At 44.9% G+C, this 21,250-nt stretch overlaps 1 protein-coding gene across 2 annotated transcripts in view; it reads left to right on the top strand.

Annotated features, from left to right (window-relative positions):
• c2cd2l (c2cd2 like) overlaps positions 1-21,250 on the top strand; it is a 97,824-nt gene that overhangs the window by 52,744 nt on the left and 23,830 nt on the right. For both annotated transcript variants that reach the window (XM_067970942.1, XM_067970943.1), the window contains exons 2-6: positions 10,307-10,402; positions 13,330-13,449; positions 17,280-17,387; positions 19,187-19,300; positions 19,818-19,935. In XM_067970942.1, the coding sequence (XP_067827043.1) occupies positions 10,307-10,402; positions 13,330-13,449; positions 17,280-17,387; positions 19,187-19,300; positions 19,818-19,935 (556 nt within the window). The remainder of the gene's footprint in view (positions 1-10,306; positions 10,403-13,329; positions 13,450-17,279; positions 17,388-19,186; positions 19,301-19,817; positions 19,936-21,250) is intronic.

Below are 21,250 nucleotides of genomic sequence, written 5' to 3'. Positions count from 1 at the left end.
AGATTATGTCCCCTTGTTCTTGATTCCCTCACCAGAGGAAATAGTTTCTCTCTATCAACCCTATCGAATCCTTTTAACACTTTAAACCCCCTCAATCAGATCAACCCTCACTCATCGGTCAACACTTTCCTTTATAAATGCCTATGGAAGATTAACTAGTGTATGTAAACAAAAGTCTAATGGAATCAATCTGCAAACTGCTGTTCCATTTTGTTTATATCTGGGTGAGTCCAGAATAAGGGGGCATAAAATATAAGATAGCCACTAACAGGTCAAATAAAGAATTTAGGAGTAACTTCTTTGCAGAGAGAGTGGTGAGAATGTGGGACTCACTGACACATGGGGCGTGATTTTAGCTCTGAGCCGGGAACCCAGCGCGCCCACAGATATTTGCGTGGGGAACCCGGAAGTCGAACGAGTGCGTCGTGATCTGCGATTGCCGCTTCATTGAAGGTAAGTATTTGTGCTTCCGGGTTTCCCATGTGTCAGGCAGCCAGATGGACAGGTTGGCTGCCTGTCGGAAGGGAAAGGAGCTGCGAATCGGAGAGGTTGTGGGAGGGAGAGAGAGAGACTGTGGGCTGTGGAAGAAATCGGAGGGGTGGGGGGATGTGGACGACATCAGGTGGGTCTTGGAGAAGACCAGGGGTTCCAGCATTGGGGGTGGGTGGGGGTGTCGGCCGATCGCGGGGGTCCTGTCGGCCAGGTGAGCTTGTCGGGCCTGGACTCCTGCTCCTCTGGGCACACAAGCAGTGCAATAAAGGCCCTCACCTCATGGATCCAGCCCTTCTCACCTGTTTTCACCTGACGTGAATCAGAAGTGATGGGAAACCCGTTTAAATTTGTAATACACAAAAAAAAATTGCCACTATTGCAATGAGCTACATTGCCCCTTTAAGTGTCGGCCCACCAACTTTAAGTAGGGGCGGAGCTTCCGGGTTTCTGGTGTGCACGCACCCTAACACACCTGGGTTAAACCTGGAATTGGGCACTTTGGAGCCGGTGTGCGGTCCCGCTCCAAAAATCTATCATTTTTACGGCCCCCCCACCCACCCGTTCTTGGGAGTTAAAATTACCCCCATGGAGTGTTTGAAGCAGATAGCATCGATGTGTTTGAGGGGAGGCTTGATGCATGAATGAGGAAGAGTGGCAGTGTGGGAAGAGATCATCGGGGTGGGAGGAGGCTTGTGTGGATTATAAACACTGGCATAGACCAGTCGGGCCGAATGGCCTGTTTCTGTGCTGCAGATTCTATGTAATTTCTTAAAACAACGATAAAAGCACTGCGATGATCCTTCTCCAAATCAGCTGGGCTGGACTGCTGCCCTGAGGGGACTTTGGCTCATGATGTTTTTATAATTAGCATTTTTTACAGCTGGCATCAGGTTATGAACAAAAGCTTATCAGAAGGTAGTGTATGGTCCAAACAGAGGCCTACAAATTAGGCTTCAATTTTGGGATTGGCCCAAATTACTCAAGACCGACTCTTTCGGAGCATATACTTCAGCTTTTATATTTAAAAAAAACATTTCAACAAAGCTATAATACTTAAAATCACAAGTAGGTTGTTGCCTTTTAACTGCCACTACTGAGAGACATTTCGCTCGATCGATCGATCAGAGCGTTAAAAGGAAACGTCCAAAGTCGAGACACCATAATTATGAGAGAATATTATGTTCAAATTCAAAAATCAACTTCAAAGATGATATTTCAGGCCCCAGATTTCTGACAGCCAGGACTGTGAGCTCAGCTGGTTTAATACTGTTCCAAATGAGATAGTCAATGTTCAATGAGGCAGTTGTTGCTAAATGAGGTGGGGAAAGAAAGCAGCTTTGAAATCCCATCTAATTCCAGCTGTAGGGAAAAATTAAACTGATTACTGATTGGTAGTTGGATGCCAAAGAGGTTTTATCTCTGTATCAAATATTAGTTTTCACACCGAGCTGCTTAAGTTTCAAACCATTTGCACGAGAAGGAATTGATCCGTTTATTTTATATTTTTCAATTGAGCCAGTTGTTCCTCAGATGGTAACTCGATGCTTTCAGAGCATTCTGAGAGGGTATGGTTACCACTGAGGTAAAAGGATGAGCCAGAGGTGTACAGTGCCAGTGAAATCACTGTAATTCGGAGCTGGAAGCAGAGCCCTCTCTTACGAGGAATGGGCCCTGGTTGTTGTCGCGATCAGTGCTTTCAATTTTCTTGTGTGAAGCCAGGGCAAAGGAGAAAAAAAAGTGTTGGCCTGTCAGATCTCTGCTAATCCAAACCTTGTCACTATTTGAGCCCAGTTTTCTCTGCTAGATTCTTCATGGTGAGGTTCCCAGGGGCATGGGAGGGCCACGGGATTCAAAGGGGTCCACGCGATCACCAGATTTCTGACTGTCTGAGGCTGGCTGCATCGGGCACCTCAAATACAAGGCCTCAAGAGATCTGTTTCGATTAGTTCCCGATATTCGTTGATTTATCACTGCATTATTTCTGTTGCTGTATACTAAATGATTTACGTATTGATAGGTAGCTGACATTGTCTTCTGGAACTTAGGACGGGGGTCCCTGGGGTCTCAATATTTGTGATCGGGGGGCGTGGGGGGTCTGTGGGAGTGTGTCAGTATTTGTAGCGGGGGGGTCTGTGGGAGTGTGTCAGTATTTGTAGAGGGGGGTCTGTGGGAGTGTATCAGTATTTGTAGAGGGGGGGTCTGTGGGAGTGTGTCAGTATTTGTGGAGGGAGGTCTGTGGGAGTGTGTCAGTATTTGTAGAGGGGGCTCTGTGGGAGTGTGTCATTATTTTCAGGGAGTCTGTGGGAATGTGTCAGTATTTGTAGAGGGGGGTCTGTGGGAGTGTATCAGTATTTGCAGGGGGTCTGTGGGAGTGTGTCAGTATTTGTAGAGGGGGGTCTGTGGGAGTGTGTCAGTATTTGTAGAGGGGGGGTCTGTGGGAGTGTATCAGTATTTGCAGGGGGTCTGTGGGAGTGTGTCAGTATTTGTAGAGGGGGGTCTGTGGGAGTGTATCAGTATTTGCAGGGGGTCTGTGGGAGTGTGTCAGTATTTGTAAGGATTCCCTGATTTGCACAGGGTCACCTACACTGAAAAGGTCAAAATTCTTTATGCTTTACCAGGTGTTACAGCACATTGCTTCCTACGAGTTTTCACTGGAAGTGATAGCATCTCGTAGGTGGAATGTTTTTATGCTGGTATTAATGGGTGTGATGAGAAAAAGGTCCATTGGAGAAATCAGAAAGGAAGTACTTGCATTTATATAGCACCATTCTATGTCCTAAGGATGTCCCAAAGCATTTTATAAACCAATTAATTAATTCGAAGTGTGGTCACTAGTGTGTAGACAAAGAGGGCAGCCAATTTGTGCACAGTAAAGTCCCACAAACAGGGAGTGACCAGATGATCTACTTTTGATGGTGTTGCTTGAGTGAACAATGTTGATCAGGAGACTGGGGACCTCCGTTCACTTCTTCTGAAAGTGCCATGGGATCTTTTATGCCCGGCAGTTGAAGATGTGAGAAACCAGCATCGGTTAGATCGTAGAATGATACAGCACAGAAGGAGGCCATTCGGCCCATTGTGCCTGTACTGGCTCTTTGAAAGAGCTATCCAATTAGTCCCAGTCTCCTGCTCTTTCCCCGTAGTCCTGCAAATTTTTGCCCTTCAAGTATTTATCCAATTCCCTTTTGAAAGTTACTATTGAATCTGCTTCCACCACCCCTTCAGGCAGTGCGTTCCAGATCATAACAACTCGCTGCGTAAAAAAAAATTCTCCTCATCTCACCTCTGGCTTTTTTGCCAATTACCTTAAATCTGTGTCCTCTGGTTACTGACCCTTCTGCCACTGGAAACAGTTTCTCCTTATTTACTCTTTCAAAACCCTTCATGATTTGGAACATCTCTATTAAGCCTCCCCTTAACCTTATCCCTTAAGATTATCCCACCAAAAAATCCTTCCCTCAGGATTAGCATCTTATCTTTGGAAGAAAAAGCTTTGCTACGGCAAGATAGCCCCTCCTCGTGGGAACAATTGGGGGGCTGGGGCAAGTGGAGAAGGAGAACAATGTCCTACAAACCCAATGGTGCTTCTTGGCAGTTTATTAATGAGCTGGGCAGTTAAAATCTCAGGTTTAAATAAAATTGCTCTTGCGGAGCCCTTACCCCATTGGCAGTGTTATTTTCACAACTTCTAGGAGTGATGCACACATGAAACCAATACCACTGACTCAAAATCTAAAAGGAGCAACACTCTTTAATTATTAACCTCACTATTGTTGTCGCTTGACAGCTGATTCTCTGCGTATGCAACACATTGTCAAGGAAAGGCATCTCGCAGTTAGCATTCGAAGATTAAAGAACATTCCAGAAGCCCAGATATCCTCATGCAATGTTCCCAGATTCCCTCATTTTATGGGATTTCGAAAGGTCCCTGGGATCTGATAGATGATTGACCATTGAAAAAAATAGGGACAATATTTACTAATGAGGTTTGCCGAATTATAAATTTAGGAGACTGATTTCACAGGAGCTCTTGAATTTCGAATGTGCCAGTACCAAACCTGATTTTATAAAGCATCTGGTAAGGGTTAGGCCTTGTGTGATATATTTAATTCAGGGGTTGGGGGAAGACCATGCTGCTTATCATTGCTCAGGATTGAATGCTTCCTCCACTCTTATCACTTGGTGTCGGCGTGAAGTACTGAGGCACAATACGGAGCAAGTCTCTCATTCTATCCCAATAAACGTTAGCTCCAACCTCAGAAGAACACTGCCCCCCGCCAGTACATCTGTGCGAATGGTTCTCCTTTCCACACCTGCAATCCTTACTACCTTTCTTAGTGAGATTGTCAATTGTAACATAATTAGAGGCAGTTTTGTGCTATAGGCCTGTGCAGACTTGCATTTATACAGTGCTTTTCATGACCTCAGCACATCCCAAAGTACTTTACAGCCAATTAAGTACTTTTTTTTTGAAGTGTAGTCATTGTTGTAACGCAGGACACGCGGCAGTCTAGTTGTGCACAGCAAGATCCCACAAACAGCATTGAGATCATGACCAAATAATCTGTTTTAGTGATTCAGTGGTTGAGGGATAAACATTGGCCGGGACACCGGGGAGAACTCCCCTGCTCTTCTTTGAAATAGTGGCCGTGGGATCTTTTATGTCCACTTGAGAGGGCAGACGGGGCCTCGGTTTAATGTCTCATCTGAAAGACGGCACCTCCGGCAGTGCAGCACTGGAACTGGATCGAGAATGTTGAATGTGTTTCAAACTGGACCCTTACAGCCAACAGATAGAGGAGACTTGCACTCCATGGGTGGAGTTGGGGGAGGGGGGATAATTTTGACTTTGTGGGATGTTATAAAAACTGACGCCCATTTTACATCACTCCCGATTTTTATTTCCAGACTTCAGTGTAAAACGGCCTGCAGATTCGCTACCTCCCGTTAAACAACATTGCACAAAGTCAAAAGTACCCCCCCCCTCCCCCCTTTTGGGCTGGAATCGAACCTAGATTCCAGAAGTGGAACACCAATGTCCAAGTCACTGTATCACCCAGTTCCTCATCCTTTTGCTTCTATAGAGATGCTGAAAGCTCAATGATTGGAAGCTGCTTTAAAAAAAAAATTGCAAATCGTTAAATCGGTGGCCAGGTTTGAATCTGCGAGACAGGAGCCTGAGACGCAGAATCGAGTCCATTGTGTTATATCCCTGTCTCTGATCTGTGTTCCCATCTGTCAAAACTGCCCCTAGGGTCTGCAGAAATCTATTGCGTTGTCATCCCCCTAGAGTTACAATGCCACATGATTCACGAAAGAGGATAATTGACTTACTTTGCATTTCTAAAGCATAGCTCTCTGGACATTAATAAGATTTACAATATTGCAGTGCAGTACAGCGCAGATCCCTTTAACCACACCAGATAATTGCTCTTCTATTTGGCTAGCAGGTGCGGCCATCTCCCAACTGATCTCACTGGTCTTGTAGCTGACCTAGGGTTGCCAAGTCTCCAGGAATTAAAGACAAATCTCCAGGATGCTGCTGGGAACAACCCTGGAGAAAAATCATGGGGGCAATAAAAAAAGTTGTGTTTTATATATCAAAAACTTTTTGAACACTTTTGTTTACTAGTTATAAAAAAAATATTGGGGGGTGGGGGCAGGTTGTTTGACAGTCAAGAATCATCCAATTGGGTGATGAAGAGACTATTCGCTTTCCAATTGGCGGGGAAGGCGGTGCACCGCGAGTGTGAGCGTGTTGGGCGACCAATAGCGACGAGTGTGGGGGCGGGGCGGTTGGAGGCAGGAGGTCATGTGATGACACCTCCAGGAATATGTCCAACCAGAGTTGGCAACCCTCAGCTGACTGCATGGTGCGCCATTTCCGTCGGAAAGGGCCTCGGATCCCAGCATTACAATGGGCCTGCAGCAGCTACAAATTAATCCCAATCAGCATGCAGTCAACTTCTAAGTGGTGACAGGCTGCCAGCGATGGGTGATGCGACGTTTTAGTGACAGGATGTCACATCCCGGACTGTGCACGTGGAGTTTGATTTCTGTCTTCATGTAAATATTGTGTGACTTGCATTTTAAAAATAGCATCACAGTCTCAGCCGTTCAGTGAAGTACAGGGATATCACTGCTCTGTAATACAAAATGGAGCAGGGCTGTCCAAGCTCTCTGCCTTTGTGGTCTATTAATCTCCGTACATCTCAAGCTTTTGGCACTAACAGGTCTTGGTGTTCCAATTTAGGATTTGTCCAACCATGTAGCAACAGCATTAGGAACAGCCCTTCACAAAACTCCAGGCCCACAAAATTCAAATAGGACAAACCAGTAACTAGGACAGTGTTACCTAGGCTTCGAGGGCTGGAATGTCAGCGGTCAGGGACTGCAACGTCCCAGCCATGGAATAATGCTGTACCTCTGCAGTGCAGCACATTCTTTAATATATGTGGGGTCTCTATGCTTCTGTCTTGCAAATTGTATTATATGTAATGTTTACAGGAATGTTATGCTTGTGTAAAAAGCCTTAAAACATCCACTGCACCTGACTGTCCTGTGACGCAGTGTGTTGAAACTCCTGGGCCACTTGTCCTAGATTTCATAGTCGTTCCGCATGGCTCAAAATTTCAAAGGGGTTTGAGATTTCCTACATTTCTTCTTGAACAGAAAGAGGCTTTGCGCGTGGGGTTCAAAGGATAGAGATTTGTCCCAGCTCAACGTAGGGTTGCCAACCCTCCAGGATTACCCTGGAGTCTCCAGGAATTGAAGATTAATCTCCTGGACACTGCTGTGAGCAACACCCGGGAGGAAGATCATAAGGGGGTTAAAAAAATTATATAGCTTTTTCCTATTCTTTGAACGCTTTTGTTTATTGAATCATAGAATCATAGAAGTTTACAACATGGAAACAGGCCCTTCGGCCCAACATGTCCATGTCGCCCAGTTTATACCACTAAGCTAGTCCCAATTGCCTGCACTTGGCCCATATCCCTCTATACCCATCTTACCCATGTAACTGTCCAAATGCTTTTTAAAAGACAAAATTGTACCCACCTCTACTACTGCCTCTGGCAGCTCGTTCCAGACACTCAACACCCTTTGAGAGAAAAAATTGCCCCTCTGGACCCTTTTGTATCTCTCCCCTCTCACCTTAAATCTATGCCCCCTCGTTATAGACTCCCCTACCTTTGGGAAAAGATTATGACTATCTACCTTATCTATGCCCCTCATTATTTTATAGACTTCTATAAGATCACCCCGAAACCTCCTACTCTCCAGGGAAAAAAGTCTCAGTCTATCCAACCTCTCCCTATAAGTCAAACCATCAAGTCCCGGTAGCATCCTAGTAAATCTTTTCTGCACTCTTTCTAGTTTAATAATATCCTTTCTATAATAGGGTGACCAGAACTGTACACAGTATTCCAAGTGTGGCCTAACTATTGGTGATAGAAATATAGGAAATCGAGCGGGTGGGGGGAAGGCTGTTTGACTGAACAGGGCAGGAGGCAGGAGGTCATGTGTTGAAACCTCCAGGGATAGGTCCAACTAGAGTTGGCAACCCTACCTGCACTCCCATCGTTTGATGGGACTGTGTGTCGGCACTACAAGCCTCCCCCGTCTTTTAACCTTTTTAATAAAAGCAGTTAGATTTTATTTTCAGTTGCGGTCGTTTCTGTTTATTTCACTGTGGCAGTTTGAATTGTCATGCTTCCTGTGTCATTAAAAACAAACAACACAGAACATTTCCATCCATGTAATTAATTCCTACACAGATTTGATACAAAAACATGATTCATTTAACCTCATATTAAAATGTATTAATAGCGTACTATTAATTTATTGGATCAAAAAATAAAATCCGTTGGTCAATGGAGAGATCTTTATGTTCTGTACAGAACACAGAATGTTTGCTGAAAGATTGTAGATGATTTCCTTCTGTATCGCATCGAAACCTTTAAAATTCAGCCAACTAGTACAACAGGGGCAGGGACAGAAACATTTCCTGTTTTATTTCATTCACTGAGGCGGTTAAGTTTTTAAAAAGAAAACGACAGACTTTTCATGCGCCTAATTACATTCTGAGTCCTGTAAAAACCCTAACATTCGCTACAGGCGCTCTCCGCACTCTCCTCCGCACTTCACTACGTGCCGTGACCTTCTCCCACTCACAACTGGGGCTACAGCAACAGCTTGGCGCAGTAATGAATACTTTCAGTGTTTGAAAATGACATTGCATGCCAATCGCAGCTGGTTTACATATTGCAATTAGGCTGCGTGCAGCCTTTACACAAACTGCAGTCAGTTTGTGGCGAGAGGTTTCCTTAATAGCTGATTTCATTATGCAGTCTTAAAGGGACAATGTCTACTCGGGGCTAAGCAGTGGAATTCCTGCTCCTAATCCTAATTTTGAAAAAAGTAGATAGGGAAAAACTGTTTCCACTGGCAGGAGCGTCGATAACCAGAGGACACAGATTAAGATAATAGGCAAAAGAGCCAGCACGGGAGATGAGGAACATTTTTTTTACGCTTTGAGTTATTATGACCTGGAATGCGCTGCCTGAAAGGGCGGTGGAAGCAGATTCAATAGTAACTTTCAAAAGGGAATTGGATAAATACTTGAGAAAAAAAAGATTTTCAGGGCGATGGGGAAAGAGCGGGGGAGTGGGACTGAATGGGTAGCTCTTTCAAAGAGCCGGCACAGGCACGATGGGCCGAATGGCCTCCTTCTGTACTGTAAGATTCTATTCTACACCTGTTCTCGATCAGCTCATTTGAACCAGTTGAATTCGAGACTCATTCCCCATTTCCTGCTCTTACCTCATTCTTTCCCAGGAGTCCTGAGCCGTGGCATTCCTCTGTCTTTCCTTCCTGCTTGATTCACGGCGCTGAAGCCAACTATATCACACTTACTGCCGCCGCAGCTGAGATCAGCTCATACACCAATGACCGGGGATCAAACTTGCAACCTTCCCGGTCACTGAAGAAACTCACTGAGCCATTTGGGAAACACGACAGCAATATTTAATCTGTAGCCAACTGAGGAATATGAAACTGAGATTAATATGTTCAAACTGTAAGGGGCTAAGGTGCCTCCTAGCAGTCACGCACAGAGCAATTGGCAAAGGCCTGGGATTGAGGTATCTGTGTGCCAAGGGAGGAATGTGGCTTGGAGAAGGGACATCTAAAAAGGGGAGGAGGGGCACACTGGAGATAGAAGGACGTTTTTGTTCCTAAAATGGGAGGAGGGCAAAATAAAGGTGAAAACTAAATGATTGGCAGTCTGGGTTTTAAAAAAAAATCATTCTCAGGATGTGGGCATCGTTGGCAAGACCGGCATTTATCGCCCATCCCTAGTTGCACTGGGGAACTGGTGTTGGGCCGCCTTCTTGAACCGCTGCATCTCAGAGTTGTTATGTGCTAATAACCAGTAGTTGAGATTGTCTCACACGTTAAAACAAAATTTGCTTAGACACGTACATGGGCCAGAATACTCTGAACTAATTTCATGGAATTCTTTTTTAGTGAATGATACATATTTTTTGAATAAAACTAGGGACTTCTTTCTTCCGAACGGCATAAAGCCTAAGGCCTGTTTGTCGCTCCGAAAATTTCCCTCACATAAAGGAGGGAGGTCTTCAAGTAACCATAGGATTGGAAGGTATTCCTTTGTCGGAATTTCCTCAGTGTTTTCATCAAATGTTTTAATGATGAGCGTGTACCGTTGGCCAATCTCTGTGAACCAGTGGCCTCCTTTAGCCGAATTGGTGGTGCGTTCACTTTGTTTACTGTTTGTTTCTGTTTGCTTTAGAGCTCTGTACAGATAACCTTTGAAGAGGGTCCCCAGCTACCATCAACGGCATGCATCAGTCACGTGGCTTGCACGGATCAGTCAGAGCAGAGCATGGTAAGTTGATGGATGTAACAAGGTGTCAATAGTCTGGGTGTTGGGAAGGAAAGGGCAGAATTACTTTCAGGTTCAGAAGCCTGCCCCTCTGCAGTGCAATAGCAACTGCTAAGTAAAAAGAAAAAGAAAGACTTGCATTTATATAGCGCCTTTCACAGCCCCAGGACATCCCAAAGCACTTTACAGCCAATAAAGTACTTCTGAAGTGTAGTCACTGTTGTAATGTAGGGAAATGCAACAGACAATTTGCGCACAGCAAGGTCCCACAAACAGCAATGTGATAACAACCAGATAATCTGTTTTTAGTGATGTTGGTTGAGGGATAAATGTTGGGCAGAACTCCTCTGCTTTTTTTTTCAAATAATGCTATGGCATCTTTTACGTCTCATCTGAGAGGGCAGACAGGACCTTGGTTTAACATCTCATCTGAAAGACGACACCTTCGATAGAGTAGCACTGCCCCCAGTACTGCACTGGAGCGTTAGCCTAGATTTTGTGTTTAAGTGTCTGGAGTGGTACTTGAATCCACAATCTTCTGACTCGAGAGAGCTACCCACTGAGCCACAGCTGACAATTAAGAAATGGTTGAGGATGGTGCATTCACTATAGCTATGGTTCTAAGGCACAGCCCCTAGAGTTTGGTAAGTGTACTGCTTGATGTGGAACTGAGCCACATGGACCAAGAAATTCCCAGGCTTGATCTTCAGTCTGTGCTGAGTTAGTTCATCTTAGCTCGAGTACCAATAGGGGCGCTCTAATTGGTTCAGCTCCATTATATCAGGGAGAGATGATCAGCCTGGGCTCCCACTGCTGGCTGCTACCCAGTGACTGTCATTGGTAAGTGTGGATAGTGGTGGGGGGGGGCGGAGAAAAGAATTGGGTTTGGTTGTGGTGTTCTCCACAGATACTCACTTTCTGGACTCACACAAGAAGATTTAGGCAAGGTACCGGAGGGTAGCTGTTACTCATGGATCTGCACCCCAGCTTGAATCAGCACCTTCAGAAGGGGGCGTTGGGGTAATAGCTCTGCATCTAGAATATTGGTGCCTAGAAATTGTCCTTCATATTCAATGTCAGAGCTCTGGAAGGTGGGATTTTCAAAAGGGCTAATCTGAACACAACCATTCTCACATCACAACACGGTATGGACTTTTATGCCTCTCAGGGTCAAAGGTTACGGTATCAAGGAGCCTTTTTGCGCACAATCTAGTTACAACACCTTGACTTACACCCTCATTGTTTTTTTTTTCTCCCAACTTCCTGCCCATAAAATATTTTGCTGTAGTGACCGGAAATAAATCAAGTGTAGATTAACCACAGAAGTTACAACACGGAAACAGGCCATCCGGTCCAACCAGCCCGTGTCGGCGTTCACCCTCCACGTGAGCAGATAGTCCTAATCGCGTTTACCCACCCTGTTCCCATATCCTTTACCTTCATTCACCTATCCAATCTAATCTTGAATGTTGACTTCGGGGCTAATTTTAACCCTGCCTTCCTGGCGGAAACTAGCAGGACAGGCATTCAAAGCGGCCCCTGGGACTTTCCAGCGCCGATCGCGCTGTCTTCCCCGCGGGTTCCGATCTTAGCCTATTGTGGCTTCCCTGTCCGGCCAACCTGGCATTAAGAGGAGCCGGGGCCCAGAAGCAGCCCAGAAAGGGAGTTGGTTTCATATATTTTTGTTTAAAGTTTTTAGGAGCACTCCTGCTCATCCTGGCCCCACAAGGAAACCTTCAGCCTCTCCTGCATCGAACTTCACCCCGCCTTCCCTGGCCGGGAGGCCTTCCCGAACCCCCTGCCAACCACTTACCTGAGTATCGGGAACCGTTCCTTCGGCGGGTTCCTGCCACCCGATATCCCATTGCTTCCCACTGATGCGGTTAAGGCCCGGGAGTTATAATTTCTCAGGCTTCACGCTGCGGAGGACCATCCACCTCTGCCCCTGTCCACACAATTCCCGGCCTATAGTTTCTGCCTCAGCCACTAACCCTGGAGGTAAGTTCCACAGCCTCACAACTCTCTGTGTGAAGAAGTTTCTCCCGCTCTTTATTCTAAATCTCTTACATTTAATGTTATATCTCTGGCCCCTTGTTCTGGACCCCTTAACTCTGTCCCACCATTTCATCATTTTAAACACTTCTATCATATCGCTTTAATGAAGAAACCCAAATACCAGATTGAAACGGCTGGACAATATAGTAATATCCTTATTTTAATCTAAGATTGAATGAAAAAGGAATATCATTATTAAGGTTCAAAACATAATATTCAGCAGTGCTCAGTAATTCAGCCTCTCCGTACAAAACTTCATCTTCAGTCTCGCTATCCGGCACAGACCAGTTGTTTGATTGCTAGATTGTCAGATGCCAATTGTTAAGGGAATATCTCCAAATTACATCCTCAAACTGGTGTGAAACAATGGGGGTGATTTTAAACCCTACAAACAGGTGGGTTGGGGGGCGGGTGGGAGTTGAGAATAGTTGTCTTTTGGGTTGGGACCATAACCCGGCTTTATTTCCGGGTTTAACGTCGGGGCGGAAAAGTACAGGCTTCCCCCCGGGAATGCCAAGTCCGAAAATTTTACGGTTGTGACCCCAAACAAAACAACTATTTTCAACTCCCACCCGCCCCCAACCCACCCGTTCTTGGGGTTTAAAATCACCCCCAATGACTCTTACTGAAGTAAGGGAACGTCTATCAATGTTCATACTATACCGTTATGAATACATTTCCCATATTCAATGTTCTTTACTGGTTTGGTTGGTGGTTCCAAGTTCCTGCTCATGTAACACTTTGCCTTCAATTTTTTTTTAAAAATTGGAATTATAAACTGTGAACACAGGGGTGTTCAGAAAAGAGGGCAACGGTGATTGAAATCTTTATTTTTAAAGGAGTTTGATTGTTATCCATTTGTCCGTTTGTTGTAGGTTCTTTGCTGCCAATTGGCAGTGGATGCAATTCAGTTCCCTGTGTCTGTTACCCAGCAATCGCCAGCTGCCGTTTCCATGGATTCCTACCAGGTGATCTTGGCTCCACTGCAGGCCCAGGTATTCAACGCAGTATGTTGTGGGAGTAAAGGATTTATCATTGCTAACAGAGAGAATGAAGTATCAGCGGTGCTGGTGTTAAATGTGAAAACATTCAGTCAGAATCTCGGTGGCAGTGCGATGGATAAGCTGAAGGAATGTGTTTGTGTCTGGTTGGGTACAGATCCCAGTGTGGGAAAAGTCATAGGGGTTTTGGAAGAGTTGTATTGTATCTTTCTTTCCAATCTTATATTCCAGGGTGCCTGCCCGTATCCTGACTCGCACCGCTGCACTCGCTGACCTACATTGGCTCCTGGTCCGGCAACACATCGATTTTAAAATTATCATCCTTGTTTTCAAAGCCCCCCATGGCCTCGCCCCTCCCTATCTCTGCAACCTCTTCCAGCCCTACAACCCTCCGAGATCTCTGCGCTCCTCCAATTCTGGCCTCTTGCGCATCCCCGATTTTCATCGCTCCACCATTGGCAGCTGTGCCTTCACAGCTCTCTCTCTCCTCCTTTAAGATGCTCCTTAAAACCTACCTCTTTGACCAGGCTTTTGGTCACCTGTCCAAATATCTCCTTAGGTGGCTCGGTGTCAAATTTTGTCTGATAACGATCTTGTGAAGCGCCTTGGAATGTTTTACTATGTTAAAGGCGCTGTATAAATGCGATTTGTTGTTGTTGAGTCTGGCTCTATTATGGTTTCTTGTTTTCTTACTCACAAGGCTATTGGGGAGTTTATTTTTTTATTAAAAGGGAGATATTGTTGTTAGGTTATTGAGCACGGGGAGCGTGAGCAGTCACAGTAACAGTTTGGGGTGTTATCAGCTGTCTCATAGTGAAGGCTGCACTCACCAAGGTGGCAGACTGCAAATGCTGTGTAATTATCAACATTTATTTCATGATAGCTTTACTTTTGCATTATTTAAAAGCCAGTGCACAGGTACAAAAAGCAATCAAAAAGGCTAATGGAAAGTTGGCCTTTATCTCAAGGGGACTCGAATACAAAAGGGCAGGAAGTTTTGCTTCAGTTGTACAGAGCGTTGGTCAGACCCCATTTGGAGTACTACGTTCAGTTCTGGGCAGCGCACCTCAGGAAGAATATATTGGCCATGGAGCGCAGATTCGCCAGAATGATAGTGGGACTGAGAGGATGAAATTATGAGGGCAGGTTGCATAAATTTGATTTGTGTTCCCTTGAGCATAGGAGATTGAGGGGTGATCTGATCGAGGTGTTTAAAACGTTACGAGGATTCTGTAGGTAGATGGAGAAACTACTTCTCATAATCTTAAAATTAGAGCTGGGACATTCAGGAGCAAAATCAGGAAGCACTTTTCACACAAAGGTTAGCAGATGTTTGGAACTCTCTTCCCCAAAAGGCTGTGGATGCTGGGACAATTGGAGCTTTCAAGACAGAGATCGATAGATTTTTGTTGGGTAAGGGTATCGAGATATGGAGCAAAGGCAAGAAAATGGAGTCGAGGTGCAGATCAGCCATGATCTAATTGAATAGTGGAACAGGCTTGCGGGGCTGAATGGCCTACTCCTGTTCCTATGTTCCTAACATGAACATCCTGAGGAAGGTCGTTAACAAACGAGCCATGACTGAGGCTCACTGCCCGCTACCTGGGTACTGCCTGATCTGTGCCAGGGACTCTCTTTCGTCTGAGTCCAAGATCTCGTGGTAGCACTGCCCTTTCAACATAAGCTGTGCCATACCTGGCCTGGCAATATTTGGTGCCCACCTGGTATAGACCCGGAGCAGTTTAGAAAAGATTATTAATGTGATTAGGATGGCACAGTCAGTGAATGCCAAGCAGCGAGTGGGCATGAAGAGAGCCCACCCCTTCTTTTTCTCTTTGCTGGCTCGCAAAACGCTCAGACCTCCCCCAGCGAGCTGATCGCTCAAATCCAGAGAATGCTGCCGGACGCCCAGTTCATTCCACCATCCCTCATTAACGAGACGCATTTAATTTAAAAAAAAATGAGACAAAGAATCGCAAAGAGAGTACTCGCTGTGAAATACAGTCATGGTCCCACCTGTCACCCAGCTAGTCCGAGGGCAGGCAAGCAGAATCTCGCATCAAGAAATCATGCTCAATTAGGATTATGTTAATCAGCAAAAAAGGGGCGCTTAGAAGGAGCTTTGAAGATGAATTAATATCAGTGAAGGTTTAATGGCTGCCAAGAGCTGCCTGCTTGTGTGAAGAGGGAATTTGTTGCAAAGATGATTGTGCAGACTCAACGTGATATTTTTGTCATTTTTCTTGCTATATGTCCTTGAGCCACTCAACTGATGACTGACGATCATTAATCTGTATTGAAGAATAGAAGTCTGGGCTGAATTGCAAGGGCATTAATCAAAAACTAGAGTGCTGTTTGCAGGCATTTACCTTGTCTCACTGCCTTCTGGTTATTCAATTGTATTTATAAAATAAATCTAATACAAGGGTGGAAATTAAGATAACGTCCATTAATCTTTCCATTTGCCACATACCATCTGCATGGAGCCACTGATCCTAGAGAAAACACCCATCAAATATAGCGTCTTCATGGATGGAGGATGGGTGCAGAGAGCACAGCCAGCTTCCCCCCTTTGGTTCATTGTTAAATACGCCACGTAGCCCTGATTGTTTCCGGGCTCGACTCGTAGCATGTCCTGACATGTGCCAGAGCTTCATTCTAAAGTTTGCAGATGACGGCAAAGTTGCAGGAGCGGTTCATAGGGTAGATGGGGACAAGCTACAGGGGTACTTAGACTGTCTGGGGAGGTGGGCAGACAATTGGCAGATGTAGTTTAATGCAGATAAGTGTGAAATAATGGACTTCGGGTTACAGGATTAATGGCAAAATACTAGCAAAGATGATTCAAGAAAGGGATTTAGCAGTTATAGTAGATGGAGCCCTTAGGACATCAAGCCATTGACTGACTGCTGTCACTAAGTAATGGGATGTTCTGTTCTATCAAATGTGGAATTGAGTGTAGATCAAGGGGAGTTATCCTGGGAGTTATTAGGCTACACCTGGAGTATTGCATGCAGTTCTGGGATTCACACTACAGGAGGATGTTGCTGAGCTGAGGTACAGAGATGAACAACTAAAATAGTGAGGGGAATGCAAAATAAAATATGTAAGGGTAGGCTCAATGAACTGGCCCTCTCCTTTTATGGAGAAGACTAAGGAGGTGTATGATTGAAGTTTTTAAATTAATAAAGTACAGGAATGCAGAGGATTAGTCAAGGCTATTTGAATTGCTACGAGACAACACAATGTGGGGACATGAGTGCAAGTTTAGGCAGGGTGTAAGGAAATATCACTTTATGGAGACGGTGGTCAGTATTTAGAACAACTTACTGAGAGTAGGGGCAGGTATCTTAAGTCTTTACAAGGTAAAATTGGACAAGTATCTTGAAGAGAAACACATTATCCGAATCAACAGCTGGAATAGCAACAAGGCAGATCTATGGTTTCTTCCAATGTTGAGTTTTCTATGTTTCTGTGTCTAAATTCAAATATAAAGAACAGCCACTTGGATGAGACACTGGATGGTGCTCCATGCCCATGGAACTGTACCCTAGAGAGAATCAGTGGAGCGTCAGCTTCGTGCCTTCTGCTGACTCCTGATTAAGAGTTCACTGGATGGGCAGTCACGGCTGTCAGCCTGTGTTATACAATTGCACAGCAAAACACATCAGCTTATGAATGTGCTATGCTACGGGGCCATCTAGAGGAGCGTGATTTAAGCAAAGTAATTTCATTCCCAATCGGGGCGCAACTTCTAGCAGAGGTGTACGTTTGACGTGACCTCTGGTTGGCGCTTTGTTAACTGGGTTCTTTTGTTGCTACAGATGGAGATCTGTTTGGAAGAAGCAAAGGTCGAGGGGCTGCTGGTGACTTGGTCCTTTAAAGAACCTCCTGCTCTATCCCTTACAGTCACCCCCAAACTACAAAGAGGGGTAAGAGAATGAACAAAGTGTTTTTATTTAAGAATCCAGGCATTTTATTTGATTTAAATGATAGAGAAATGCAATCAAGTGATGGCATGTGACTGGGGGGGGGGGGGCATGAGTACGAGCTGGTCATCGGACAAGGCTTGAAGTCGATTCCATCCAATCACCTGTTATCCTCCATTCCTCGTACAGGTGGAATATAAACAATTTATGTTGCTGTTTCGGATCGTTTGCAAGCATTAAAAATTGTGTGTCTGGTCCCAAATACCCAATGACTAATGGAATGTTACAATGAGGCAGATACCACGAGGGTGTGTTATAGTAGAGTGTTTTTATGGGGGGCATGTCATAGTGAGGAATGTGTTATTTGGACTTCAGTACAAATGACGGTGTAAGTTGTGTTGCCCATATTGGAAATGGACACAGATCAACTCGACTTTGCTGAACATCTGAGTTTAACCCCCACCCCTCCCAACAAGGGCACTTGGGTCCTCTCCCCCTGTAGGAAAAGGGAGTGGACATGCAGTGAGAGACAATCTGGTCCTTTGGATGTGAGCATTACCATATTTGCAATCCATTGGTACAACTGTAGTTGCCTATTCTCTGGATCCATTGCAACAAAAGCATACATTAAAAACAACTGCATCTTGCATTTATACAACGCCATTCATATAACAAACCAGCCCAAGCGTCTTTACAAGTGGAGCAGTGACATCTTGGCCTTGATGTTCCGATCGGCTTTATTTTAACACCAGCGGTAACCAATGTTTTTTAAAGGGGTTAAAGTGGAAAAATTACACTGGTCGTAAAATCCAAGCTTCTGTTTTACATTTTGAAAAAGGTTCTGTGATGATGTAGTGGTGAGGGAAATGTCTGGCATCAACAAAGTTTGCGGCCAGCTGCAGGCCTGTGTAGTGGCTCACATTGGTATTTCGTTGGAATATCTGTATATTGTTAGAGTGCTGGGCTACCCGTATTGCCTTGAGATGCTGAATTGGGATTGGACTTTTGATCAGCAGTTACCCAAATATTTGGGCTGCAAAAGCGAAAGTGTGGTTCGCACAGAGCACGGAGCTTGAAAGTTATGTTACCTCAGAGGATGTGCTGTGTGGGAGTGTTAGTGTATTGTGTCATGCCATAGGAACATAGGAACAGGAGTAGGCCATTCAGCCCCTCATGCCTGCTCCGCCATTTGATAAGATCATGGCTGATCTGTGATTTAACTCCATATACCCGCTTTTGGCCCATATCCTTTAATACCTTTGGTTGCCAAAAAGCTATCTATCTCAGATTTAAATTTAGCAAATGAGCTAGTATCAATTGCCGTTTGTGGAAGAGAGTTCCAAACTTCCACCACCCTTTGTGTGTAGAAATGTTTTCTAATCTCGCTCCTGAAAGGTCTGGCTCTAATTTTTAGACTGTGCCCCCTACTCCTAGAATCCCCAACCAGCGGAAATAATTTCTCTCTATCCACCCTATCTGTTCCCCTTAATATCTTATAAACTTCGATCAGATCACCCCTTAACCTTCGAAACTTTAGAGAATACAACCCCAATTTGTGTAATCTCTCCTCGTAACTTAACCCTTGAAGTCCGGGTATCATTTTAGTAAACCTACGCTGCACTCCCTCCAAGGCCAATATGTCCTTCTGAAGGTGTGGTGCCCAGAACTGCTCACAGTACTCCAGGTGCGGTCTAACCAGGGTTTTGTATAGAAGTTACAAGGTAGGCAAGTAGCCAGTTCTCCAGCACAACACAGAAAGGGAAGTCCTGGTTTTGTTCACCTCTTATATTTTGGCTGGACAGGGGAATGATGGGAAAGCAGATGTTTCCACCATCAAAGAACTGATTGAGGATACGATCGTCAGCACCAGTCCAGCCATGCTGGTCAACCTCAAGGCACATGTGGCAAACACAATGGTAAGTGGTATCTTTGTTACTTATACTTGTTTCACCTCTGTCAGCACACGTTCCCCTCACCCCCCCACCCTGTCCCCTCCCTAAAAAAAAATACATGCAATATGGAATTGTGCACCCCTTCTCCATCCAATCCAGACCTCAAGAAAGTAGGGGCATCATAGTTATTAATCGAAGGTATTTTTTTAGAGCTACTGGGGGGTGAAATTATTTTTGTTCTTGGTATTTTGTTCACGCCTGATATTTACTTCTATTGAAGTCAATGTATTTGAATATGGGGCGTGTGTATAACAGGCGATCAATGTGAGACCGTCTGTTTTGGGTCCCCGCCCATATCCATTTTCATGTTGCGTTGGCAGCCAATGGAGATCTGTAACACATCCTGCTTATTTGAAGGTTCGGTGAGGAAGACAGATTGTGAACTAGGAATGTGAGGAGAAAAAGGAAGAGAAGCAATCCAACCGCACAACTGAATTCAGGTGGAATTGTGCAAGTGACCATTTTCCTTCCTTCTGTGTAGGTGCCAGGCAAGAAATTTGGGAAGGGATTGGCATCTCCGTCAAAGGCAGCGCTTAATGCTGGATGCAGGCTGGTGGTCAGACAGCTGAAGGCAAATGTGAAAAGAGCGGAAGAAGTGGGTAAGGTTATGAAGTGACAATTCGTCCCATGATTAGGTGCTTCGTAAAGAAACAGTGTCCCTGGGTTAGAGAGAGGAAAAAAAATTGCCAGGGTTCCTGGTTAGGAATTGGCTCTGATCATAGAACTTTACAGCACAGAAACAGACCATTCGGCCCATCAAATCTGTGCCGGTGTCTTTCTCTACATGAATCCCCTGCTCAGTCCCTCTGCTCTTTCATATTCCACATTTGCAAACAACTATCTAATAATTCTATTTTAAAAGAATTTATCAACTCTGCTTCAGCAATGGTTTGTGGAAAATAATTCCACATTCTAATCGCCCTCTACGTAAAGGAATCAATTCTTTTTGTGATTGCCTTAAATTTGCGCCCGTTTGTTACTGTGTCATCAACCAGTGGAGACAATCCATCAATAGTTATCTTATTGTAACCCTTCATAATTCAGAAGGGCTCAGCTTCTCAGCTGCACCGAAAGGGCCCTCAAGACTCTGATCATTTCTGATAACATCCTAGTGAATCTATGTAGCACAGTAGTATGCTACATGTGTGCAATCAACGCAGCCACAAGTGGTCGAATAGCCTGGTGAGACTCAGTATCAAGGCTCCCACCCCTATGATCGCTTAAGTGATGTACGACAGGACATCTGGTGCCCATGGAAACATACCCCAGCATGGGGTCAAAATTGGTAAGAAAAGAAGTCACCAAAGCAAGAAATATTAGGAAGAAAATGAACATGAGGTGGAGGGACGCGAATACAATCCCCCACTTGGCCCAGTTCCCAGTCTCAGCCATGTTGCTGTAAGGAGATAGTAAATAAAAGGCCAGACATCTCCTTCCCAGGGGGTAGAGAAGGTGGAGGAAGAGAAAATTGGAGGGTAAGTTGTTTACGGGTTCCTATTGTGTGTATAGGAAGAAAATGAAGTGGCAAATCGAGCAGGAAGCATATCCTCCAGCGGTAAACACAAATAAAGAAATAAGTTCCATTTATAAGTTGCCTTTCACATCCTCTGCACGTCCCAAACTGCTTCACACCCAATCAATTACTCCTGAAGCGCAGTCACTTGTTTTGTAGGCAAAGGTAGACAGCAAGGTTCCACAAACAGCAATGAGATGAATGGCCAGTTAATCTGTTTGGTGGTGTTGGTTTAGGGATAAATATTGGCCAATGGGAAAACTGCCAACTCTTCTTCAAGAAAAGTACCTTTACACCCACCTGAAGAGACAGACGGGGCCTCGGTTTAACAACTCATCCAAAAGATGGCACCTCCAACAATGCCGCACTCCCTCAGTACTGCACTGAAGTGTCAGCCTAGA

Source organism: Heptranchias perlo, chromosome 33 (genome assembly GCF_035084215.1).
Source record: "Heptranchias perlo isolate sHepPer1 chromosome 33, sHepPer1.hap1, whole genome shotgun sequence".
In the NCBI taxonomy this organism is placed as follows: domain Eukaryota; kingdom Metazoa; phylum Chordata; class Chondrichthyes; order Hexanchiformes; family Hexanchidae; genus Heptranchias; species Heptranchias perlo.
Note: the sequence above shows the minus strand (reverse complement) of the source record. Positions and strands in the feature narration are given on the sequence as shown.